This window comes from Ranitomeya variabilis, chromosome 7, assembly GCF_051348905.1.
Source record: "Ranitomeya variabilis isolate aRanVar5 chromosome 7, aRanVar5.hap1, whole genome shotgun sequence".
Taxonomy (NCBI): Eukaryota; Metazoa; Chordata; class Amphibia; order Anura; family Dendrobatidae; genus Ranitomeya; species Ranitomeya variabilis.
Window position 1 is genome coordinate 199,955,312 of NC_135238.1, and position 27,667 is coordinate 199,982,978.

General features: G+C 41.6%; 1 protein-coding gene across 1 annotated transcript in view; it reads left to right on the top strand.

The window, feature by feature from the left end:
• LNPK (lunapark, ER junction formation factor) overlaps window positions 1-27,276 on the top strand; it is a 90,582-nt gene extending 63,306 nt beyond the window's left edge. The window contains exons 7-13 of the mRNA XM_077272641.1: window positions 968-1,051; window positions 1,415-1,463; window positions 5,305-5,529; window positions 14,675-14,780; window positions 17,506-17,576; window positions 25,418-25,585; window positions 26,073-27,276. Coding sequence (XP_077128756.1) covers window positions 968-1,051; window positions 1,415-1,463; window positions 5,305-5,529; window positions 14,675-14,780; window positions 17,506-17,576; window positions 25,418-25,585; window positions 26,073-26,242 — 873 coding nt within the window. The 3' untranslated portion in view covers window positions 26,243-27,276. The remainder of the gene's footprint in view (window positions 1-967; window positions 1,052-1,414; window positions 1,464-5,304; window positions 5,530-14,674; window positions 14,781-17,505; window positions 17,577-25,417; window positions 25,586-26,072) is intronic.
• Window positions 27,277-27,667: the final 391 nt, after the last annotated feature.

The window sequence follows — 27,667 nt, forward strand, 5'->3', positions numbered from 1 at the left end:
GCTATAAAAACGTGAAAAAAACGCATACATTATGCATCCCATCATTTAGAATACATTCCGCAAAGTTTGTGCACATGATGCGTTTTTTCCCGCAAAAAAAATGCATCGCGGTAAACGCAGCATGTTCATTAATTTTGCGGACTTCCCACTATATTATTGCATTGGGAACCTCCGGAAAAATCCGCTCCAAAAACGCGGTAAAAACGCATGCGGATTTCTTGCAGAAAATGTCCAGTTTTGCTCAGGAAATTTCTGCAAGAAATCCTGAACGTGTGCACAAAGCCTAAATGTGAAAAAATGAACTTTTTTGAATTTACCAAATGGCTGCAATGAAACAGAGTGAAAAATTTAAAGGGGTCTGAATACTTTCCGTACCCACTGCAGACATTGGAGGACCGGCTCATTCAGCTTTACATGGATACCTACCCCTTGTTGTGAAGATGACTGAACAATACAACGCAAGTACTTTTTTTTTTTTTTTTTTTCTTCCTTTTGTCACACCTGTTTCCTCAATGGATTGTAAACTCTTGTTAGCAGGGTCTCCCCTCCTCACTGAATTGTAGAATTATGTAGTACGCTGTAATGTCGGATATGAGTTGTATATGAACTCTGATTTGTAAGGTGCCGGCGATTTATGTTGGTGGTATATAAAAGTTCTTATTAAATCATAGTTATAATGCATTCAGTCCAATGTGTACCATATTTTTGGCTGTGTGAAAAGGTACTTCATCTGGGCAGTGGATAACAGGTGTGGATTCTTCTGAGCGTGATGTATTCCTGTGCGGGAGTTCTACGCAAACTCTACAGGGAAAGATATCCCAGAGTATCTGCTTCTTGCGCTGTATACCTGTTTTCCTTACCATTTGTCTCTATAGGTTTCCTTGCTGTTTACACAAAATGGTTTTACTTATAACAACTTTTGTATGAAATAAGTCTTCAAGCCCGATTTTGTGTCTCTTTATCTCAGCTTGAGGAAGTGATGGAGAAAGAAACTTACAAAGCAGCTAAACTCATTCTGGAAAGGTTTGATCCAGATGCAAAGAAAATAAAGGTAAGTGTAGAGTATCAAGATCATATTGAAGGGTGCAAGGGAAGCTAAAAGGATAGTGCTACCCTATACCAGCCAACTGTAAATGGTAACTTTTTTTTCGTATTTTTAACCTTTTGTTGCTTATTTGGGCTCTGAAAAAAATGTTGACTTTACAAGACTATCCCCTTTTAAATCATAATATATATATTTAATTACTCCTATCTACTCCCAGGCAAGCGTATATAACTTGCATGTATTGCAATTATTTTTTATGAATATTTTTTTTTTCTGTTGGGCAGGACATATATTTTTTTGTTTATTTTATTTTTTTTTTTTTTACTAGTGAGTTATTCTAATTATTTTTATTTATTTTTGCACTTGAAGGAACTTGAAACTCCTACTGGAGTACCGAACACTCCAAGGCAAGGTCAAGGTACTTAACTATACTTGAATTGCGCCTTATGCATAAGAACGGTGTAAGTCAGTGTTGCCGATAGTAACCATTGAGATACGACTTGCTTTCCTTAAACTACGGGTATGTATTAAGTTCACTGTGAGCTGGTTTTGAAAGTTTATGAAAGATTTTTTGAAAGATTCATGAGAGCTTTTACGTCAGAAAATAGAGAAGGAGCCAGGGTAGGGCATGTCTATACATGTTCATCAAATTCATCACAAGTGTTGGCTTTTTACACCAGAAATTTTACTCCAGCTTTGTTTAGGGGGAATGTTGAGTGTTGCTTATTGATAGGATGTTGCCACCAGCAGTGCCTAAAAATTGGCCATACTCTTCCTTCCCTTTCCCTTAACCTTTTTTCCCAATGTTCCTACTGTTTATATATAAAACAATTGTGTGTTGTATCCCCTTCACTTTAAAAAAAAAAAAAAAAATAGACAATAATGTGGCAAAGAATTGCTCATACTCGATCTCCAGCAATTAAGGTGTTAATTATGCCAAGGATACTGAGTGCTTATAGTTATCAGCTATATAGAGCCACATACTGATGAGAAATAAGGGCTTAATAAACCGGCTGATCTGTACATATGGCCATCCTCTGTGATTGAAAACTTTGTGTTTGTATGTTAGTACACTAATGCCGCTCACTGGCAAAGTATAAAGGTCATTAAAGCATGGTCTTGTACATGTGCTCCTAAGTGACACTGCCATGTCCTTGTATAAGATCAAAACGATTACGATGAAATTACTGTGAACTTTGGAAGAATATCTCCGGATAATCTTATGCTGAGCATTTGATACATGTATGTACTTGACATTTAATTATGTTCTTCATCAAACAGCACGTACTCGGCGTATGTACACCTCTAGCAGTACTAGAGAATGCCTTTACTAAATTAAATTAATGCTTTTCTATTGTAGCCTTTTTTAGCTATATAGACTATCAATGATCTGTGTAATATATATTAACTTCAAGCTCTTTTAAAGGTTATTCCCAGCATTACAAGTTATACTCCATCCATGCAACCCCAGTGATCCTAAGAGCTCTGGATTTATGGGAATGGAACTCTGAGGGTCTGAAACAATTCTAGGACGGTTCTTTGCAGAGTCCCATTCCCATAGCGCCAGAGCCGTGTTCTTGGGATCACTAGAAGATGTATGGCTAGAGGATAATTTGCAATTTTGGGAATATTGTAAATTGATTTTGTGTGTGGCGTTAACCCCCCCGCACCCTTTTAATCCAGATTGGTAACTATAAGAGATGTGCGAATTTGATTGGGCCAGGGCTTCTTCGGCAAGCTATAGCGCTTACCGAATAAGCTGCAGAGGGGTCCCGGCTTCCTGGGTCACTCCGGCTGATCAGCTGTTCGGCTCCGCAGCTGCATGTGTCGCGGCTCTGTGACAGGCACAACATATGCATGGAGATCTCAAGAAACAGGCTCTCCGTACATGTGTCGTGCCTGTCGCACAGCTGCGACCCATGAAGCTGCAGAGCCAAACAGCTGGTCAGCCGGAGCGATCCAGGAAGCCGGGATCCCTCTGCAGCTTATTCGGTGAGCGCTATACCTTGCCGAATAAGCCTTGACCCGATCAAATTCGCTCATCTCTGGTAACTATTAATCACAAGGTTTACTCCTACTCTACTTTTCTTAGTTTATAGGAATTTTATTTTATTTTGAGCACTATGTTTCACAAAAATAAGTCTTGGTCTTTGACCCCTCCCTCTTTTTTTTTTTTTTTTTTTTTTTATGCACCATATGTTTCTAGAGAGATGTGACTTCATTTAGTACTGATTTTTATGGTCTTCACAAGGGGAGTGTCTCTCTCGGTTTAATGATGCAGAGTAGCCTATAAGCATGCCCCAGAGTCCTGTGAGCACTACTCTCTTGGTAAGGCCAATAAAAATTTGCTCATCTCTGGTACTGTTTGGCGGACATTAAACAAGCAAAACCCTGAAATACCTGAACCCTCAGGTGAGCAGATAGAATAAAATAAGACTAAAAATTGGCTACTTTTGACCTGGTGACAAGTTCTCTTTATCTACAAGTTGATTGCACAGTTCTATGAAATGTACCAAAAACCACTTACCGTATATACTCGAGTATAAGCCGACTACCCCCTAATTTTGCCACAAAAAACTGGGAAAACTTAATGACTCGAGTATAAGCCTAGGGTGGAAAATGCAGCAGCTACCGGTAAATTTCAAAAATAAAGATACCAATAAAAGTAAAATTAATTGAGATATCAGTAGGTTAAATGTTTTTGAATATCCATATTGAATCAGGAGCCCCATATACTGCTCCATACAGTTGATGATGGGCCCCATAAGATGCTCCATATTAAAATATGCCCCATATAATGCTGCACAAAGGTTGATAATGGCCCCATAAGATGCTCCATAGACACATTTGCCCCATATAATGCTCCACAAATGCTGATTATGGCCACGTAAGATGCTCCAAAGAGATATTTGCCCCATATAATGCTGCCCATGGCCCCATACAGGTATTTGCCCCATATAATGCTGCACATGGCCCCTTACAGGTATTTGCCCCATATAATGCTGCACATGGCCCCATACAGATATTTGCCCCATATAATGCTGCACGTGGCCCCATAAGATGCTCCATAGACATATTTGCCCCATATGCTGTTGCTGCGATTAAAAAAAAAAAAAAAAAAAAGACATAATCACCTCTCAGGCCCCCGTCACTTGCTATATTCACCGGTCCGTGTTCCACCGACGGCCCCGCTGTGTCTTCCCTGTCTGCACTGACGTTCAGGCACAGGGCGGTGCGCACACTAACGCGTCACCGCGCCCTCTGACCTGAGCGTCACTGCAGAGGACGGGGAAGACACAGTGGCGGCTGTCGGGAGAACAGGTGAATATCGCGCACTGCGTTATACTCACTTGCTCCTGGCGTGGTGCAGTCCCTGGTTGTCCGGCGTCGGCAGCTTCTTCCTGTATTGAGCGGTCACATGGTACCGCTCATTACAGTAATGAATGTGCAGCTCCACCCCTATGGGAGTGGAGTGGGGTCCATATTCATTACTGTAATGAGCGGTACCATGTGAGCGCTCCATACAGGAAGAAGCTGCCGGCACCCGGAGAACCAGGGACCTGCAGGGACCGCGCCAGGAGCAGGTGAGTATTATTAGACAGCTGCCGCTCCCCCTCCCATGCCGACCCCTGGGTATGACTCGAGTATAAGCCGAGAGGGGCAATTTCAGCCTAAAAAAATGGGCTGAAATTCTCGGCTTATACTCGAGTATATACGGTAAGTGCAAAACTGCATTGCTATATCATCTGTGTAAAAACGTACCGCAGATTCTACATGCAGTTTTCAATTCCAAGCAACTTCTGTATCTTGAAGTCAAAAAAAGGAAAATGCATCTGTTCCATCACATGGGTACAAACTGTTTTCTGTTGCCCATCGTTATCAAAATTGATGTAATGAATGCATAAATCAATAGATAATATTTATAATAGATGTAAAACCTATTGTAGCACTTTCTTAAAATTCTACAATAAAGAGTAATACACTCTACAGCAAAAATGGCAATTTGCCCTACATTTAAGGATCATATGTGCTGCTGTTTGTCTATTGTCGTGTATTCACAGCCCTCTGTTCCAAAACCTTTTTTTTTTTTTGCACTTCTAGTTTGGCACCATTTTTCTTTCTTTTCTTTTTTTTTTTTTCTTTTGGTTTTTCATCCGCTTTGTGAGCAGTTTTATAGTGTTACTTGATCTCTATTACTTGCTTTCAGCAGGGTGTAAAGAATCATTAAATTTCTTATGTACTGTACACACTTCCCTCAGATCTGCGCCAGAGGACGGCAGCTCAAAGAAATCTAAGTGTGTCTACCCCAGTAAACACAAGCCAGGGAACGTCCCAAGTTCCAGGGATGTTGGCGGCAACTCCAGGGCTTCAAAGGGACACTTCTGCTCCTGGTGGACCCCCTGAGCGGACTGTTCAGCCAGGATTACAGTCAGGCCTCGTACAAAGACGCCCGGGATCGCCTGCCACTGCAATATCTGGAATGGGTAAACAGAGCACTTACTGTTATTTACAGTTTATATACTTTTCTCTGGTTACCAATAAACCAGGTAATATTCAGACACCATGGAAATGGCATTTCATTTGGAAATAGGAGCACCGTTATCTGATTAAGCAGGAGTTCCATATTCAATTAGCCATAACTCTTTACAGCTGGCACCTTGCTATACTGAAGCCTATTGCGCCCGCTCGTTTAGCTGTTATGGCTTCTTTGTTTAAATGGCAATAAAACTTTGCAGTGTTCTGTAGTCAACGATATATAACCTACCTTTTTTACAGCCCCAGGTTTAGGAAAGCTTCAGATTTATATGGATCCGTTATAAAGGCAAACACGTCTAGAATATATATTCTTACTTTACAAATACCTGTATATATTTTTCTTCTTTTCCTTTTTATCTTTTTAAAGCTTTTATCTATAGCGCGTATAAGAACAGATCAGTCTAGGAACTTGGACTATGTAGACTGATGGCGAGATTAAGAAGTTTTAGTTTTGTTTTTTTTTTTCTTTGGCTTTATGTAAGCAAGCCTCTGTACTTTTATTGCATGCTTTACATATTGCATTTCTTTAGCTTAACTTTGAAGCGCTTTCTGCCTGTACATTACATCTTCCCCCCCCAAAGTTTTGTCTTCATAAAAACATTTTTGCAACTTTTTGTATCTCAGAAATCTGGGGTAAAAAACCTATATACTGGCGTATGTGTGTGCGTGCATGTATGTGTGTGTATGTATGTATGTATGTATGTATGTATGTATGTATGTATGTATGTATGTATGTATGTATGTATGTATGTATGTATGTATGTATGTATGTATGTATGTATGTATGTATGTCCTTCTCAAAAAATTAGCATATAGTGTTAGCGCTTCTGCCGCTGTTTATGGTTCAAAAGTGGCTTTACCTGGGGAATGCGGCACCTGTAGCCCATTTCCTGCACACGCCTGTGCACGGTGGCTCTGGATGTTTCCACACCAGACTCAGTCCACTGCTTCCTCAGGTTCCCCAAGGTCTGGAATCGGTCCTTCTCCACAATCTTCCTCAGGGTCCGGTCACCTCTTTTCGTTGTACAGCGTTTTCTGCCACATTGTTTCCTTCCAACAGACTTACCATTGAGGTGCCTTGATACAGCACTCTGGGAACAGCCTATTTGTTGAGAAATTTCTTTCTGGGTCTTACCCTCTTGCTTGAGGGTGTCAATGATGGCCTTCTTGACATCTGTCAGGTCACTAGTCTTACCCATGATGGGGGTTTTGAGTAATGAACCAGGCAGGGAGTTTTTAAAAGCCTCAGGTATCTTTTGCATGTGTTTAGAGTTAATTAGTTGATTCAGAAGATTAGGGTAATAGGTCGTTTAGAGAACCTTTTTTTGATATGCTAATTTATTGAGACAGGTTTTTTGGGTTATCAGGAGTTGTAGGCCAAAGTCATCAGTATTAAAACAATAAAAGACCTGACAAATTTCAGTTGGTGGATAATGAATCTATAATATATGAAAGTTTAATTGTAATCATTACATTATGGTAAATAATGAAATTTAACACTATATGCTAATTTTTTGAGAAGGACCTGTGTGTGTGTGTGTATGTATATATATATATATATATATATATATATATATATATACATACATACATATATATATATATATATATATATATATATATATATATATATATATATATATATATATATATATATATATATATATACACACATACACACACACACACACACACACACACACACACACACACGGGTTGGACAAAATAATGGAAACGCCTAACGTTTTGGCATCATAGTCTTCGAACATGTGATAAACATGCAAACCGTGACATATGGTAATGTTTTGTAGTTGATTATTTGTGTTATGTGATGTGTATGTAAATTAACTGTTTATTTTGTTTATTTTGCATAATTGTAAGAACATTGATGAGAACTGATACCAATGGCAGACCTCTCGGATTTTCAAAGAGGCCAAATTGTTGGTGCTCGTATGGCAGGCGCTAGTGTAACAGAAAGTGCCCGAATGCTTGGCGTGTCAAGAGGTACTGTCTCCAAAGTAATGACTGCGTTTGAAAGAGAAGGAAAAACGTCCACAGCAAAGCACAGGTCCGGCCGAAAGTCAAAGTTGACCGAGAGAGACCGTCGGACTCTAAAGCAAATTATGAGAGAGGATCGCAAGACCACGGCTCCGAAAATCACTGCTGAGCTCAATGAACACCTACAGAACCCAGTTTCCACGAGAACTGTTCTTCGGGAGCTGCACAAATCTGGATTCCACGGAAGAGCTGCAATTAGAAAACTGCTGTTCTCAATGACAAATGTTTCCAAGCGTTTAGAATGGTGTAGAAACCTCCAGAATTGATCCCTCGAGCAGTGGAAACATGTGATATTCTCAGACGAATCATCGTTTACCCCATTTCCGACCTCCGGCCGAGTGTGCGTTTGGAGACAGCCGAAAGAAGCATTCCATCCAGACTGCCTTCTCCCAACCATAAAACATGGCGGAGGTTCTGTGATGATCTGGGGTGCTATTTCGTGGAGATCCGCCGGGCCAATGATATCCCTTCATGGAAGAATTAACAGCCGAGATTTAGACATTTTGGGCGACCAAGTGCATCCAATGGTTCAAGCACTGTTCCCGGAGGGGAACGCCATCATTCAGCATGATAATGTACCAATTCATACAACTAGAATCGTTAAAGCATGGCACGAGGAACATTCTAATGAAGTTGAGCATCTCATCTGGCCCCCACAATCCCCAGACCTCAACATTATTGAGCATTTATGGTCGATTTTAGAGATTCAAGTTAGACGTCGATTTCTGCCGCCATCGTCGCTCAGAGAACTGGAGGGTGTTTTAACTGCAGAATGGGCTAAAATTCCTTTGGAAAAAATTCACACCTTGTATGAATCCATACCTCGGAGAATTGAGGCTGTAATCACCACAAAAGGTGGACCTACACCATATTAAACTAACTTTAGTTGATGTTTCCAGGTGTTTTCATTGTGTTGTCCAACCCCTGTGATTGTACGTGTGTGTGCGTGTGTGTATGTATATGTATGTGTGTATGTATGTATATATATATATATATATATATATATATATAATTTTTTTTTTTTCATTCACTCATTTGTGGCCAGAAGTATTGACACACCTGCCATTCTGTCAGATAATACTCAGTTTCTTCCTGAAAATGATTGCAAACACAAATTCTTTGGTATTATCTTCATTTAATTTGTCTTAAATGAAAAAACACAAAGAATTGTCCTAAAGCCAAATTGGATATAATTCCACACCAAACAAAAAAGGGGGTGGACAAAAGTCTTGGCACTGTTCGAAAAATCATGTGATGCTTCTCTAATTTGTGTAATTAACAGCACCTGTAACTTACCTGTAGCACCTACAGGTGTTGGCAATAACTAAATCACACTTGCAGACAGTTGACATGGATTAAAGTTGACTCAACCTCTGTCCTGTGTCCTTGTGTGTACCACATTGAGCATGGAGAAAAGAAAGAAGACCAAAGAACTGTCTGAGGACTTGAGATACCAAATTGTGAGGAAGCATGAGCAATCTCAAGGCTACAAGTCCATCTCCAAAGACCTGAATGTTCCTGTGTCTACCGTGCGCAGTGTCATCAAGAAGTTTAAAGCCCATGGCACTGTGGCTAATCTCCCTAGATGTGGACGGAAAAGAAAAATTGACAGAAGATTTCAACGCAAGATTGTGCGAATGTTGGATAAAGAACCTCGACTAACATCCAAACAAGTTCAAGCTTCCCTGCAGTCCGAGGGTACAACAGTGTCAACCCGTACTATCCGTCGGCGTCTGAATGAAAAGGGACTGTATGGTAGGAGACCCAGGAAGACCCCACTTCTTACCCGGAGACATAAAAAAGCCAGGCTGGATTTTGCCAAAACTTACCTGAAAAAGCCTAAAACGTTTTGGAAGAATGTTCTCTGGTCAGATGAGACAAAAGTAGAGCTTTTTGGGCAAAGGCATCAAGATAGTTTACAGGAGGAAAAAAAGGCATTCAAAGAAAAGAGCACGGTCCCTACAGTCAAACATGGCGGAGGTTCCCTGATGTTTTGGGGTTGCTTTGCTGCCTCTGGCACTGGACTGGTTGACCGTGTGCACTGGAGACTTCTAAGGTGGCCAGCAATGAGTCGAGACCTGAATCCCATAGAACACCTGTGGAGAGATCTAAAAATGGCAGTTTGGAGAAGGCACCCTTCAAATATCAGGGACCTGGAGCAGTTTGCCAAAGAAGAATGGTCTAAAATTCCAGCAGAGCATTGTAAGAAACTCATTGAAGGTTACCAGAAGCGGTTTGTCGCAGTTATTTTGGCTAAAGGTTGTGCAACCAAGTATTAGGCTGAGGGTGCCAATACTTTTGTCTGGCCCATTTTTGGAGTTTTGTGTGAAATGATCAATGTTTTGCTTATTGCTTCGTTCTCTTTTGTGTTTTTTCAACTGAGTATTATCTGACAGAATTGCAGGGATGTCAATACTTTTGGCCACAACTGTACAGAGAATAGTGTGTGTGTGTGTATAGATAGATAGATAGATAGATAGAGATAGATATAGATAGATATAGATATATATATATACACACACACACACACACACACACACACACACACACACACACACACACACACACACACACACACACACACACACACACAGTGGGGCAAAAAAGTATTTAGTCAGTCAGCAATAGTGCAAGTTCCACCACTTAAAAAGATGAGAGGTGTCTGTAATTTACATCATAGGTAGACCTCAACTATGGGAGACAGACTGAGAAAAAAAAAATCCAGAAAATCACATTTTCTGTTTTTTTATCATTTTATTTGCATATTATGGTGGAAAATAAGTATTTGGTCAGAAACAAACAATCAAGATTTCTGGCTCTAACAGACCTGTAACTTCTTCTTTAAGAGTCTCCTCTTTCCTCCACTCATTACCTGTAGTAATGGCACCTGTTTAAACTTGTTATCAGTCTAAAAAGACACCTGTGCACACCCTCAAACAGTCTGACTCCAAACTCCACTATGGTGAAGACCAAAGAGCTGTCAAAGGACACCAGAAACAAAATTGTAGCCCTGCACCAGGCTGGGAAGACTGAATCTGCAATAGCCAACCAGCTTGGAGTGAAGAAATCAACAGTGGGAGCAATAATTAGAAAATGGAAGACATTCAAGACCACTGATAATCTCCCTCGATCTGGGGCTCCACGCAAAATCCCACCCCGTGGGGTCAGAATGATCACAAGAACGGTGAGCAAAAATCCCAGAACCACGCGGGGGGACCTAGTGAATGAACTGCAGAGAGCTGGGACCAATGTAACAAGGCCTACCATAAGTAACACACTACGCCACCATGGACTCAGATCCTGCAGTGCCAGACGTGTCCCACTGCTTAAGCCAGTACATGTCCGGGCCCGTCTGAAGTTTGCTAGAGAGCATTTGGATGATCCAGAGGAGTTTTGGGAGAATGTCCTATGGTCTGATGAAACCAAACTGGAACTGTTTGGTAGAAACACAACTTGTCGTGTTTGGAGGAAAAAGAATACTGAGTTGCATCCATCAAACACCATACCTACTGTAAAGCATGGTGGTGGAAACATCATGCTTTGGGGCTGTTTCTCTGCAAAGGGGCCAGGACGACTGATCCGGGTACATGAAAGAATGAATGGGGCCATGTATCGTGAGATTTTGAGTGCAAACCTCCTTCCATCAGCAAGGGCATTGAAGATGAAACGTGGCTGGGCCTTTCAATATGACAATGATCCAAAGCACACCGCCAGGGCAACGAAGGAGTGGCTTCGTAAGAAGCATTTCAAGGTCCTGGAGTGGCCTAGCCAGTCTCCAGATCTCAACCCTATAGAAAACCTTTGGAGGGAGTTGGAAGTCCGTGTTGCCAAGCGAAAAGCCAAAAACATCACTGCTCTAGAGGAGATCTACATGGAGGAATGGGCCAACATACCAACAACAGTGTGTGGCAACCTTGTGAAGACTTACAGAAAACGTTTGACCTCTGTCATTGCCAACAAAGGATATATTACAAAGTATTGAGATGAAATTTTGTTTCTGACCAAATACTTATTTTCCACCATAATATGCAAATAAAATGATAAAAAAAGACAATGTGATTTTCTGGATTTTTTTTTTCAGTTTGTCTCCCATAGTTGAGGTCTACCTATGATGTAAATTACAGACGCCTCTCATCTTTTTAAGTGGTGGAACTTGCACTATTGCTGACTGACTAAATACTTTTTTGCCCCACTGTGTGTGTGTGTGTGTATATATATATAATATGTGTGTGTATCTATATATATATATTTTTTTTAATCATTTAGATAGCTAGACGGATATTTTCATTTTTTTTTTCTTTTTCCCTTCAGACTGTTTTCACATGGGTATGATTTGGTGCAGCTTATTTTTTTAAAATCTATCAAATCTCCCCACAATCCACATCACAGAAATTTTGGAGTTCTACAAACCCTCCCCATGCATCCACACTGCATGTAGATTTGTGGCAAAAATCAGAGGATCAGCGTTTGATTTTTGCTATGGAAATAGACACTAGAAGGCGACTTGCGGCATCCGGGCGCCTGCGACGTCATGAACAGGGTCCTGTGAATATTTGTGCTCAACTCTATAATTTACGAATAAGCACGGTGTTTAATGCACAAAGCCATTCAGTTGATGTTGATTCACATCATGTAATAGTGGTTTGCAACTTTCTTATCAAGCATGTAGTTTCCCTGTAAGGAGAATGAATGGGGCTGCTGAATTGCCTGGCCATTGTGTGCTTGGACACTTGTTGTGAGGAGAGCAGCTGGGAAGCTGGCCGGTTTCTAACCCGAGTAGCAGATGACGGTTTTGGCTAACCTTTGCATATCTGCATTTAATCAGCGTTGTTAGCGTTTTACATGGCATCATGAGTGGCTAACTTTTATATTAAGCTCCACTACAGACCTACAAAATATCGGTTTCTAGTAATCATAAAGTGTTAATGTCTAAATACACTTTTCGGCCCCTGAAGAATTCCCCGCCTATACCTCCGAGCCGGAAGTTTTCTCTTATCTGCTTCATTTGGCAAGTGTATATTTTTGTCGTTATGTTACAAAAAGTAGCATCTTGTGGTTATTAGGTAGTTCCTATTCATATTTCATAGGATTTTGTGGAGGGAAAATCAATTGTAAGATTCCTTGCTACTGTGATCCCATATGTTGGAAAATGAATAACCAGCAGGTAGTTGAGAGTATGCCAAGCCTACAGAAATGACCAGTAGTCCTACGATGATTGCGCTGATGTTTGTATTAATTACTGTTGTCTGTAACAGCGGGAATAACAAGATGCATGGCTGGCGAGGCGCATGAATCCAAAAACCATCTTAAGAAAGAAGTTTTTTATGTGCCTCCTGATACTGGGATTAATTTTTAGGTTCCAGAAATGTTAAGCCGTTTAGACCCTTATTTGATTAGTTCGTCCTCTTTGGTGGGGCTAATTTTGTTGCCCAAAAGAAGTGGCAGGAGAGTGAGGAGGATGCCAGGGAACAGGACAGCGGTGCAGAGGGATATAAGTGCTTGTAGTGGAGAAATGATGTAGCACAGGATGCTTTTAATGTGTGTAAAATGAAGATTTGAAGTGACAGGACGCCGTTCGTATCTGCATCAGTCCTGGGCAGGATTCTGTATTGACTTGTCCTCAGTTGTTCTACTGAGGCTTTTGATATGAGTTTTAGCAACATTCATTCAGGTCGGGTCACTCTGACAATGCTAGTTTATCGTCTTCTGCTTGACCCAATCTGTTTGTAAGTTCAAGCTGCTGCAATAACAAATTCACCCTGTTATAGTATCTGACACTGTGCACATTTATATAGTACATGGGCTAATAAGGGACTCCTGTGATAAACTCTAGCTACAGAACACATGATGTAATAGCTGATGTTCTGTAGTCAGTTTATTTTATACTAGTCTATCACACATCATCCTGTTTATACCAGCCACGTATCCTGTATGCAATGTGTTTGATGTCCTGCCACCTGGTGCAGGATTTTGCATGGACAAGTCTTTGATTGTTCAACTGAGTCTTCATGTGAGTTATTGCAGCAGCTTGATCTTTCATGCAGATCGGATCTCTAACAATACAAGATCATCGGCATCTGTGTGGCCCGATTTGTATGAAAGTTCAATCATCCGCAATAACTCACATGAAGCCTTAGCCGAACAATCAGAGTTGTCATACAAAGTCTTGCGTGGGGCTGGTCCTGCGCACTGTATTGTATAAATGTGCACAGATGTCTGATATATACTGGGTGATTTTTATCTGCTTTTTATAATTTAGGTTTTTTTTATTAGACAGGATAATAAGAAAGACTATTCAAAAATAGTGTCATCCTTTCCAGGAAGTGTGGTGCCATAACGGGGTGTTTGTAGTATCAAGACACAGCTTGGGGGTCTCTATTTCCGGAATCTGTTCTCTGACCACGAATGAACACATTTGGGGAAAATTATGTTATTATGTTTTTTGTTCTTTGCACAAAGTTGTGGCCATTTTACATTTAAGGTTAAAGTAAACCTTGTCAGGACCTTTTTACAATTCTGGTTTGGCGCACAAGGGATTTCTAAACCTCTCCCTATACAAGTTTAGTGTTCCTGCATTTTCTTGAACAAAAGGTCTGTCATATAGTCAGTGACTGACCCTTCTGTCCGGGATCTATCAGCACATGTGATGTGTACTGGTAATGTCCCTATATTTCACCTCTTTGCACATGTCCTGGTTGTCGCAGATGCTGACCTATCACACATCCGAACTACAGCTCCTATGGGACAACTCTGAGCTGTTTATATTCTGAAATGCTGTGTAAACCATTCTTAATTTCAGGTAGAATTGCCAAGGCCTACATATTTAAGTAAAAATTCTCCCAGAAGGTCTCCGTTTCCTATAATATAAGACATGTGTAAAGTCTGATTCGGTGAACGACTTGTAGTATATGGGGAATATATGACCGCTGCCAATTTCTCCAATCAATATATACGTATTATACATGTTAGCCAGCATCTTTTTAATTTGTTTTTTCCTATTCTGCAACACCTTTTTTTTTTTTTTTCCCTCCAAAGGTGTCCATCCACCAGGACCTCCACTCGCAAGACCAATTCTTCCACGAGAGAGGGGTGCTGTGGATAGAGTTATTGAGTACTTGGTTGGTGACGGTCCTCAGAACAGGTAACTTGACAAATATGGACAACTTCAGGACCCTGGTCCGGTACTCCCTGGCAGTTAGATCTGGGGAGTGCGAACTTCCTCTGCCAGAACTTGAATGCCATCAGTAGGTTAGAAGGAGTTTGTGGATGGTCTCCGCGCTGCCGACAGGATTTAAGACCTATATCCCAGTGTAGTAAAATTATTTTGTTATTTTGACGCGTTTCGAAAGAACAAGGATACTTCCTTGATACACGTGGTTTTCCTTAAGAGGTAACCTTGTACTTCGAAATGCGTCAAAATAATCCAATCATTTTACTACACTGGGATAAGTCTTCGTCTCCTTGCTGCCAACAGGATTTATCCACAAACTCCTTCTAACCTATTGATGTCTGATGCTCACTGGCTGACCTGTGTATCTGCTGCAGCTGATATTGCACTATATACTGTTTTTGCTGGCCAAGGAAGTTCGCACTACCCCATTTCTTCCTGCTGCAGAGTGATGGGGTGCATGCTGGTTCAGGGTCCTGGAAATAACTTTGGTTAACTTTAATTAACTCTTTCTGCAGCCGGCAATAATGCAACTCAGAAGTTATAGAATGCAAATGTTGCAACATTTTTAATTAAAGCTAATTACAAAAAGGGTTTTCCCTAAAAATATATGCCATTTTAAGTTTAAGAAGAAAAAAAATTGCCATTTTAAAGGGATTACGTGGTCCAAAATGGTCTTCACTCTCTTCAATTTGCATACTCTTGGCCACAATCCGACTAGACTGTTTGTCGCCGTACTCAATACGTCTGCATTGAGCGAGGCTGCGCCCATCTAGTTGGAATGTGTCCGTGAGTATACATACTGCTGACACCAGAGAATCCTCATCGCTCACAATGCGTACAATGTAAGACTTCAAAAGTCTGCAGTCATATAGAGTGCCTGCAGACTTATCGTTTTAGACTGGACAACCTCTTTTAAGGTGTCCATATCCTTCACAAGGCTTTAGATAACTACCACATATATGTATATTGTAGAGCAAGGAATAACTGAGAATTTCTTTCATCCAGCAATCTGATAAACCATAAATTCTGATAGCTACCTAATCTTTAACTTTACAACATCAGAAATATATTTTCCTATGCTTCTGCGGAGATCCATTGGCTGTATTTTATAGGTCCCCGTAAGATATCTTGTATAAATGGCTTCATTTCAATGTGACAATTTCCATCTGTATGCGTTGCGTCTCCGTCATTTAGCTGGTGGCAGCAGTTGTGTACTCTGCACATTTTCCTTTCGTCTCAGTAGAATGTTTGCTCAGATTTTAGACACAATTTACGTCTCTGAACAATATCATATTGTGTCTTAATCCAAAGCTGACTGAATGTAGAATATACTGGATCTATATAGGATTACATGTTAGATTTCATGGATCATTAATACTTATAATAGCTTTTCTATACCCATTAAATAAGTTGGAGATGCGTTAGTCAAGCGGTCATTAATCTGATCATCATTAAAATGGGGGAATGAATGAAATATAATTGTGATATTAAAAATGAGTAAAGCTTAATTGCTTTTAAAATATGCTTTGGGGAGATGGAGAGATTGGAAGACTAATGTCCTAGATGCTTGTAGTGAACATAAAAATGAGAAGAGCGGCCCATTCATTACATTAGATCATATGGATGCCGGGGAATATACCTGATTCTCATTTTGAATATTCTAGTGCATAATTGGTCTTCAATTAAAATTAGATCAAGCCATACCCTATGATTCTGATAAAATGTCGGACATCCCATTTAATTTCCCCGGAGTGCTGCAGAGAGTAAAAAAGGAATAATACTATACTTTCCTTTCCTCCTGTGCCAGAGCCTCCCCTCTCCATTCAACCCTGTGTCCCTCGCTTCTCTCTTTGTATAAGCAGTGTGAGGTGACTGCTGCAGCCAGTCAGTAGCTGCTGATTGTCTGCAGCCTTCACTATTCCCTTGACGTGGAACAGTTTTTCTTTTATTCAGACTGAATAGTGAAGGCTGCAGCTGATCAGCTGGTGATTTCTTGCAGAAGTCAACTAAAAGTTTGTTTATACCCGGAGACTCTGCTATAAAGTCTCCAATACACCGCACACAGAAATTAGGGATTCCTGCTCTTCTTTCTTTCTAAGAAAGCCGCAATATGCTTCAGGGAGCCTGGAGAGGATATTCTTCAGCTGTACTGAGCTGTGCGGCTGTGAATCTAGCATTCTTGAAGTGCTCTTCATTCTTTCTCATCCTCGCCTTTCTATGGAGTATAATAGTCGGTGTAACCTGGCACCTCAGGGAGATGGGAATCCGTTTTGCTTTGAGAAACATGTTATTAACTATTCACAGGATAGAGAATAAATATAGGATTTCACCAGTGAAGCTGTCGGCAAATGGACCCCCCAGCATGGAACCTGGCTCCCAAACTCCCCTGTGAATGGAGCCGTAGTGAGCATGTATGACTACTGCCCCTCTAGACAGTGAATAGATCCGTGGCCACACATATTCACTAACCCTCCATTCGAACAGGAGACTTCAGGAGCCATGTTCTTGTGATCAGTGTGGCTTCCAGCATCCGGAGCCCCAGCGATCTTATATGTATCACTTGTTTGGAGGGTCGGCGACAAATGTTGATTTTGAAATGTTCTCTTCTGCGCTGTCCTAAAATTGTCTGCATATTGCTCCTCTACTTGTTTGATCCCTTGAGCTAAATTTTCACATCCATGTTGTTGTTCATTAGATACGCTTTGATTTGCCAGCAATGTTTTTCTCACAATGGTATGGCCCTGAAGGAAGAATTTGAGTATGTTGGTAAGTATATCCCTTTATGTTGCCGTGTTTTACTGTAGGTCGTCTGCTTTATCTAATGGCAATGTCAGTGCAGACTTTAGACCTGGTTCTGTCCCTTAGTATAAATGCAGCTCCCTCTAATTGCGAACATACAGCATTTTTGTTATGTGCTTTGGATCTTTACTGGCTACAAAGAAACGAGCACCGTTTTTGGGACCGCATTAATGAAAGCTGGCACCTGATTAGACGGGTGCTGGATTTCATTTACAGTCCAGCTTTCTAACCATTTTACCCTTCACGCAATTAATCTGTTTTTAGCTGTGCGATTGTTTCTGCAGTTGAAGCCTCCACAAGAAATAAGTATAGGATTAGTTTTAAAGAACTCGCTTTTTGCAAGGAAGGAATCCCTTTTCCTGTAGCTTGCAGTCCTTTCTGCAAACCGCAGGTCTTTTGTGTCCCTAAATTGGGATGCTGCGTGCCGATCACTTTACAGCAGATATGCAGAAAGCAGTTAGGGTGGTAAGTTGAGAAACTCTGCCAAGTCAAGACCATAATCTCAAGTTTGATCTTTTGTGGCCTCTCCCAGCAGACTGAAATCGAGTCGTGCTCTTGTATTAGAAGTGCATTCAGTGTTAAAGGTCTGTGCACAAAAACTGCTCCTGGGGACATCTAGATGTAATTTATGTCCACGCTGCAGGCCTTCACATCCTGATAACTTTTCCTTCCTTTGTGCATGGAATTTTGTTTGAGTAGCTATCTCTATGGCAGGAATGCTTAGGTCTCCGTGCATGTAGTTTAGCTTAAAGAGATCCGGTCAGCAGGGATATGGACCTGAAACCAACTCCGTCTATGTAAAGCTTCTGAAATGTTTGACATCCATACCTTTTGTATTAAAGGTTTGTGCCTCCATTTTTAATTTTCTATTTATTTATTTATTTTTAAAGACTCCATTGGCAAATGTTTATACAAATGAGCTCGAAAATGTTGGAGCTTGGCCTGCACCTACATCTCTCCAGCCTCTTTCTCCTCTCACCGCTGTTCTCCTGTCTTGTGACTGACCGGTCACTCTTCTCTTGGACCTGCTCCCCCACCCGAGATCTCTCCGAGGCGCCATCATTCCCAGGTCGACACGAAATTGATAATGCGCATCTCCCAATGTTATCAGGACCTTACTACATGCCTTCTGGCAACACTTCACCTGCGTGAGTTCTCTGGTGGGAGAGCAGGTCAGGTTTTTTCTCTTATGGGATTTTCTCCACCTGTAATATAGGCTGGATGTTTGTATCCAGGGTTCCGCTGCCTTTTCTTTCATGTAGCTGCACAGATCTTGTATTGCACTTATTTCCTCTCCATGTGCTTTTCTCCTTGTCTTATAGCCTGGTTTCTTTACGCTATCCACTGCAGATCTGTGTACAGCCCCTATAATCGCGAACAGAGTATAAAGCCAGTAGGAGCAGCAGAGATGGGTTGTTCCACCTGGGCTACTGCTTTTTAGATCATAAATAATCGGATTGAAATTTTACTCTTAATTCTCCTTTGACTTTTATTTTTAAATAAAAAAACCCTTAAAGTAGGGATAAGATATTGTAAAAATTTCCAATTTAGGACCCTTCTGCATTGCAGTCTTTCTCAACCCATTTCAGAGCGTATGCAAAGAACACAAATGCCGTGCATAACACACCTAGTACTTCTCCTTGAAGTTACAGAGAAAGCATTGTCTTCTGGTCAGTATAGTGGTGGGCTGCCTACAAAATTCATTGCATACAATACCAATGTAATACAAAGGCTACTGTCATGATCTCTGCAGGCAGAGATCATAGCAAGCCTATAGAGGGACAAGCTCTCGGAAGATGGAACTATACTGACCATGAACTAAGCCTGCCGCGCAACTAGAAATAGCCAGGTAGCATTTCCTATTTATCGCTAGATGCCCAGCTCTGGCCTAAGACCTAAATAGCTAGCAGAGGGAAATATAAGACCTGGCTCACCTCTAGAGAAATATTCCAAAGAAGACAGTAGCCCCCCACATATAATGACGGTGAGTTCAGATGAAACAACAAACGCAGCAGGAAAATAGTCTTAGCAAATTTGAGGTCCGCTTACTAGATAGCAGAAGACAGATAGTATACTTTCATGGTCAGCAGAAAAACACTAACAAAACACCATCCAGAGATTACCTTAAACTCTGGCATTAACTCATAACGCCAGAGTAGCAATCCCTGATCAACGAGAGCTTTCCAGACACAGTAACAAAACTTCAGCTGTGAACTGGAACAAATAGGCAAAACAAAACATGGACAAAAGTCCAACTTATCTAGTAGTTGTCTAGAAGCAGGAACAAGCACTGAGAGGCATCAGATAACATTGTTGACCGGCAAGAAACCACCAGAGAAATGAGCTTAAATAGCGACACCCACTACTGATGGAACCAGGTGAAACAGGAAAGAGGATGACAAGTCCAATTCCACAAGCGGCCACCGGGGGAGCCCAGAATCCAAATTCACAACAGTACCCCCCCCTCAAGGAGGGGGCACCGAACCCTCACCAGATCCACCAGGGCGACCAGGATGAGCCCTATGGAAGGCACGAACAAGATCAGAAGCATGAACATCAGATGCATTGACCCAAGAATTATCCTCCTGGCCGTAACCCTTCCAGTTGACCAGATACTGGAGTTTCCGTCTGGAAACACGAGAGTCCAAAATTTTCTCCACAACGTACTCCAACTCACCCTCAACCAACACCGGAGCAGGAGGCTCAACTGAAGGTACAACAGGTACCTCATACCTGCGCAATAACGACCGATGAAAAACGTTATGAATGGAAAAGGACGCAGGGAGGTCCAAACGGAAAGAAACAGGATTAAGAATCTCCAATATTCTATAAGGGCCGATGAACCGAGGTTTAAACTTAGGAGAAGAGACCCTCATAGGGACAAAACGAGAAGACAACCACACTAAATCTCCAACACAAAGCCGAGAACCAACACGACGATGACGGTTGGCAAAACGCTGAGTCTTCTCCTGGGACAACTTCAAATTGTCCATAACCTGCCCCCAGATGTGATGCAATCTCTCCACCACCGCATCCACTCCAGGACAATCCGAGGATTCCACCTGACCGGAGGAAAATCGAGGGTGAAACCCCGAATTACAGAAAAACGGGGACACCAAGGTGGAAGAACTGGCCCGATTATTGAGGGCGAACTCTGCCAATGGCAAAAAAGCAACCCAATCATCCTGGTCAGCAGAGACAAAACACCTCAGATATGTCTCAAGGGTCTGATTAGTCCGCTCGGTCTGGCCATTAGTCTGAGGGTGAAAAGCAGATGAAAAAGACAAATCTATGCCCATCCTAGCACAGAATGCCCGCCAAAATCTAGACACAAATTGGGTACCTCTGTCCGAAACAATATTCTCAGGAATACCGTGCAATCGGACAACATTCTGAAAAAACAGAGGAACCAACTCAGAAGAAGAAGGCAACTTGGGCAGAGGAACCAAATGGACCATTTTAGAGAAACGGTCACAGACCACCCAGATGACAGACATCTTCTGGGAAACAGGCAGATCTGAAATAAAATCCATCGAGATGTGTGTCCAAGGCCTCTTAGGAATAGGCAAGGGCAACAGCAGTCCGCTAGCCCGAGAACTACAAGACTTGGCCCGAGCACAAACGTCACATGACTGCACAAAGACTCGCACATCTCGTGACAGGGAAGGCCACCAGAAGGATCTTGCCACCAAATCCCTGGTACCAAAAATTCCGGGATGACCTGCCAATGCAGAAGAATGTACCTCAGAGATGACTCTGCTGGTCCAATCATCCGGAACAAACAGTCTATCAGGCGGACAACGATCCGGTCTATCTGCCTGAAACTCTTGCAAGGACCGCCGCAGATCAGGAGAAACGGCCGACAAAATTACTCCCTCCCTAAGGATACCTGTGGGTTCAGAATTACCAGGAGAGTCCGGATCCAAACTCCTAGAAAGGGCATCTGCCTTAACATTCTTAGAACCCGGTAGGTATGACACCACAAAATTAAAGCGAGAAAAAAATAAAGACCAGCGCGCCTGTCTAGGATTCAGGCGTCTGGCAGTCTCAAGATAAATCAAATTTTTGTGGTCAGTCAATACCACCACCTGATGCCTAGCCCCCTCGAGCCAATGGCGCCACTCCTCAAACGCCCACTTCATGGCCAAAAGCTCCCGATTCCCAACATCATAATTCCGCTCTGCGGGCGAAAATTTGCGAGAAAAGAAGGCACAAGGCCTAATGACGGAGCAGTCGGAACCTTTCTGCGACAACACTGCCCCAGCTCCGATCTCCGAAGCGTCAACCTCAACCTGAAAAGGCAGATTCACATCAGGCTGACGCAACACAGGGGCAGAGGCAAAACGGCGCTTAAGCTCCTGAAAGGCCTCTACAGCATGAGGGGACCAATTAGCAACATCAGCGCCTTGTCTGGTCAAATCAGTCAGTGGTTTAACGACATCCGAAAAACCAGCAATAAATCGGCGGTAAAAGTTGGCAAAGCCCAAAAATCTCTGAAGACCCTTAAGAGAGGAGGGCTGAGTCCAGTCACAAATAGCTTGCACCTTGACGGGATCCATCTCAATGGAAGAGGGAGAAAAAATATACCCCAAAAAGGAAATTTTCTGGACCCCAAAAACGCACTTAGACCCCTTCACACATAAAGAATTAGACCGCAGAACCTGAAAAACTCTCCTGACCTGCTGGACATGAGAGTCCCAGTCATCAGAAAAAATCAGAATATCATCCAGATATATTATCATAAATTTATCCAGAAAATCGCGGAAAATATCATGCATAAAAGACTGGAAAACTGAAGGGGCATTAGAAAGACCAAAAGGCATGACCAAATACTCAAAGTGGCCCTCGGGCGTATTAAATGCGGTCTTCCACTCATCCCCCTGCCTGATCCGCACCAAATTATACGCCCCACGAAGATCAATTTTAGAGAACCACTTAGCACCCTCTATACGAGCAAACAAATCAGTAAGCAATGGCAATGGGTATTGATACTTAACAGTGATCTTATTCAGAAGCCGATAATCAATACATGGTCTCAAAGAGCCGTCTTTTTTTGAGACAAAGAAAAACCCAGCTCCCAAGGGAGAAGAAGATGGACGAATATGTCCCTTTTCCAAAGACTCCTTTATATATTCCCGCATAGCAGCATGTTCCGGCACAGACAAATTAAACAAACGACCCTTTGGATATTTACAACCCGGTATCAAATCTATGGCACAATCGCACTCACGGTGCGGAGGTAACGACCCAAGCTTGGGTTCGTCAAAGACGTCTTGATAATCAGAGAGGAACTCAGGGACTTCAGAGGGAATGGACGACGAAATAGAAACCAAAGGTACGTCCCCATGAATACCCTTACATCCCCAGCTCAACACAGACATTGCTCTCCAGTCCAAGACTGGGTTGTGAGACTGCAACCATGGCAATCCCAGTACCAAATCGTCATGTAAATTATACAGCACCAGGAAACGAATAATCTCCTGGTGATCCGGATTGATACGCATGGTTACTTGTGTCCAGTATTGTGGTTTATTATTAGCCAATGGGGTGGAGTCAATCCCCTTCAGAGGAATAAGAGTCTCCAAAGGCACTAAATCAAAACCACAACGATTGGCAAAGGACCAATCCATAAGACTCAGAGCGGCGCCAGAGTCAACATAGGCGTCCGTGGCAATGGATGACAAAGAGCAAATCAGGGTTACAGACAAAATAAACTTAGACTGAATGGTGCCAATGGAAACAGACTTATCAAGCTTCTTTGTACGCCTAGAGCATGCTGATATAACATGAGTAGAATCCCCACAATAGAAACACAATCCATTCTTCCGTCTAAAATTCTGTCGCTCGCTCCTGGACAGAATTCTATCACACTGCATACTTTCTGGCGTCTTTTCCATAGACACCGCCAGATGGTGCACCGGTTTGCGCTCCCGCAGACGCCTATCAATCTGAATAGCCATTGTCATGGACTCATTCAGACCTGCAGGCAAAGGGAACCCCACCATAACATCCTTAACGGCATCAGAGAGACCTTCTCTGAAAGTTGCCGCCAAGGCGCACTCATTCCACTGAGTAAGCACAGACCATTTACGGAATTTTTGGCAGAAAACTTCAGCTTCGTCTTGCCCCTGAGATAGTGCCATCAAAGTTTTTTCTGCCTGAAGTTCCAAATGAGGTTCCTCATAAAGCAAGCCCAAGGCCAGAAAAAACGCATCCACATCGCGTAACGCAGGATCCCCTGCTGGCAATGAGAAGGCCCAATCTTGAGGGTCACCCCTGAGCAAGGAAATCACAATCCTAACCTGCTGAGCAGGGTCTCCAGCTGAACGAGACTTCAGGGACAAATAAAGCTTACAATTATTTCGGAAATTCTGGAAGCTAGCTCTATTCCCTGTGAAGAACTCCGGCAAAGGAATTCTCGGCTCAGATACCGGAGCATGTACCACAAAATCTTGTAAATTTTGTACTTTCGTGATGAGATTATTCAAACCCGCAGTTACACTCTGGAGATCCATTATTGTCAGGTGCACACAGAGCATACAGAGATTAGGAGGAGAGAGAGAAAAAAGACTGCAGCAAGGCAGACTGGAGGAAAAAAAAAAAAAAAAAAAAAAAAAATTCCAGCAGACTTCTTATAACTCTCCTTTCTCAACCTGGGTCTTTAACACTTTATAGGCCGGTCAAACTGTCATGATCTCTGCAGGCAGAGATCATAGCAAGCCTATAGAGGGACAAGCTCTCGGAAGATGGAACTATACTGACCATGAACTAAGCCTGCCGCGCAACTAGAAATAGCCAGGTAGCATTTCCTATTTATCGCTAGATGCCCAGCTCTGGCCTAAGACCTAAATAGCTAGCAGAGGGAAATATAAGACCTGGCTCACCTCTAGAGAAATATTCCAAAGAAGACAGTAGCCCCCCACATATAATGACGGTGAGTTCAGATGAAACAACAAACGCAGCAGGAAAATAGTCTTAGCAAATTTGAGGTCCGCTTACTAGATAGCAGAAGACAGATAGTATACTTTCATGGTCAGCAGAAAAACACTAACAAAACACCATCCAGAGATTACCTTAAACTCTGGCATTAACTCATAACGCCAGAGTAGCAATCCCTGATCAACGAGAGCTTTCCAGACACAGTAACAAAACTTCAGCTGTGAACTGGAACAAATAGGCAAAACGAAACATGGACAAAAGTCCAACTTATCTAGTAGTTGTCTAGAAGCAGGAACAAGCACTGAGAGGCATCAGATAACATTGTTGACCGGCAAGAAACCACCAGAGAAATGAGCTTAAATAGCGACACCCACTACTGATGGAACCAGGTGAAACAGGAAAGAGGATGACAAGTCCAATTCCACAAGCGGCCACCGGGGGAGCCCAGAATCCAAATTCACAACAGGCTACATCACTCTTGATGGCCATGAGCAAAATTAGAATTGTTTGAAATCTTGTATGTTTTCTGTTTCTTCATAGTAAAAGCTTGCTATTTTTGTATTTTGCTCTTCTAATCCAGCAGCGCACTCTCATGAATCTTGAACATGGTCATCCTTTCATGTATTATAAAAAGATAGTTTTTATATTGTCCTCAGACTTCTTATAAGTAGGGTAATTTTTTTTCAGTTTCATGGACTGCCAAACACTTTAATATATTTCTTACAGCGTTTGTATGGCTCAACAATCTTTTAGAGAACTTTATATCCAACATAGCATTGAGAATATTATGTTGTCTTATTTGCAGAATGTTTGTACAACATTTTTTTTTTTTTTTTTTAATACCGCTACTTATATTTTTTTCCATTTAGCATTCAGATGTGCATACTGTTATTTCCTAAATCCTGCAAGAAAAACTCGTCCACAAGCTCCACGACTTCAAGAATTAAACCTTGAGAGAATGCCAAGATCAGACTCGCAGAGTTCCACCAGTATTTCACAGGCTGTCACTGAAGAACTGGAAAACCAGACTTCTTCTGGTAGTCATTCTATCGGTTTCCTTAAATATTACAACAGCAAGGGACGGGTGCAAACTGTGTATTCACCTCGTCTAGTGGTCTGCAGATGTACAGGAATTGCTAATGCCCATTTTTTTCAGTGACCTAATTCCTGAGGCGCATATTTAACTGCAGCGATCAGGTGGCTCTAGTTTCCCGCTAACAGATGACACGCTGCTCTAGTCACCTGACTGCTGCAGCCGATCACAAGCCTCAGTGATCAGGTTAGTCACTTGCTGTCCTACTGGAGAGTGGCTAAGTGTAAATCCAAACCCCCAATCCTAAAAAATAATTATTCATCCGCAGATGTGTAATAATTTTTAATGCCAAAAAACGATAAATGTATATTTTAGATGTTCTATAGTATTCTATTTAACATTTTTGGATATCTGAATATATGGATGTTTTGTGTTTTGTTTTTTTTTTTCACTTCATATTTTTTCTTCTTCTTTACCCTCCCTTTCTGCAGATCCATCAGAGGTGGAAGAAACTCCAGATGCTGAAGACGTTCTTGGTGAGGAGGAAAAATCCACGGAGTTACCTGATGAAGCTTTGAAAGAGGGGTCTCAAGCTGTGCCTGAAGTTGTGCCGCCTACGAATGTTAATGAGGGTGAAGAGTCCTTGATGGAGACAGAGTGAATGTGCTATATCCGTCCTTTTTAGTTTACGGCAGCTTAGGCCTCACAAGTTTGTTTGGGAGATTCCTCTTCCCCTGACAACTCTCGCTAGATCTGCCTCACAGCCACAACAATGTGCCATTTCTTGTGGTCCTCTAGAACTGTATCGCACTTGGGAGGGATATAGACTTGCTATTTAACCCGTTTTTCATGCTAGAATTGGCCTGGATGTGTCATTGGCCCAGTAACAAGCGTCGATAAGACATCCATGGCTGATATTTTATTCTTGATTTTGAGTATTTTAAGGTAATGAGTTTGCAGGTTTATTTATTTTACATGTAGCTGTAAGAAAACAGGGTTTGGGTGAACATCTTTTGTATCAAGGGTATTTGTATATTATTCTGAGAGCATGTGTGTGCGTGTGTTTGGATGGTGAATGGACCACAGCCTGTACCTTTTTTAAGTGCATCTGCAAACATCAATACCATCTCCACAGAATATTTTGTTTCCCTTGAGTGAGAAGCGCACGTAATAGTATTTTAGTTTTATAGTATTGACTGCTAATTTTGGAGGTAAATGTCATGTCATTCTGCAATTCCCGCACAGGCCCTGCTACATGCGTTTTCTGTTTGGTTCATGTTTACAATAAAGAGTAACTGAACATTTTGTAATTGATTTTTTATATTTCATTGCACTTTGTAATTATAAGCAGATTGGTTGGAGTCCAGATCCTAAGATCGCTCATCCTTCTCAAGAGGTGCACAGCTTAGGAGAATGGAGCCTGCCTGAGCGTTCACACAGCCTGCTGTATGGATTCAATAGAAAGCATGGGCTACGAAGCCTATGCTTTCTATCGAATTCCTACCCTGCTCTGAAATTTGAAAAGACATTACAAAGGTTTACTTACTCTGTAACGAACATAGGAAAAGCTTGTATTGTACTTGAATGCTAAGCTATATTTATATATGTAATATACCGGTACACACGTCAGTAAATGTGCCTTTTTGTGTGTTTTTATGTTTTTTGTTATATGCAAATAAAGTCTGATTTAATGTAGTGTTGTTGATCTGCTCTTTAACCCCTTTACCCCCAAGGGTGGTTTGCACGTTAATGACCGGGCCAATTTTTACAATTCTGACCACTGTCCCTTTGAGGTTATAACTCTGAAACGCTTTAACAGATCCCAGTGATTCTGACACTGTTTTCTCTTGACATATTGTACTTCATGTTAGTGGTAAAATTTCTTTGATATTACCTGCGTTTATTTGTGAAAAAAATGGAAATTTGGCGAAAATTTTGAAGATTTCGCAATTTTCCAACTTTTAATTTTTATGCAATTAAATCAGTGATATGTCACACAAAATACTTAATAAGTAACATTTCCCACATGTCTACTTTACATCAGCACAATTTTGGAACCAACTTTTTTTTTTTGTTAGGGAGTTAT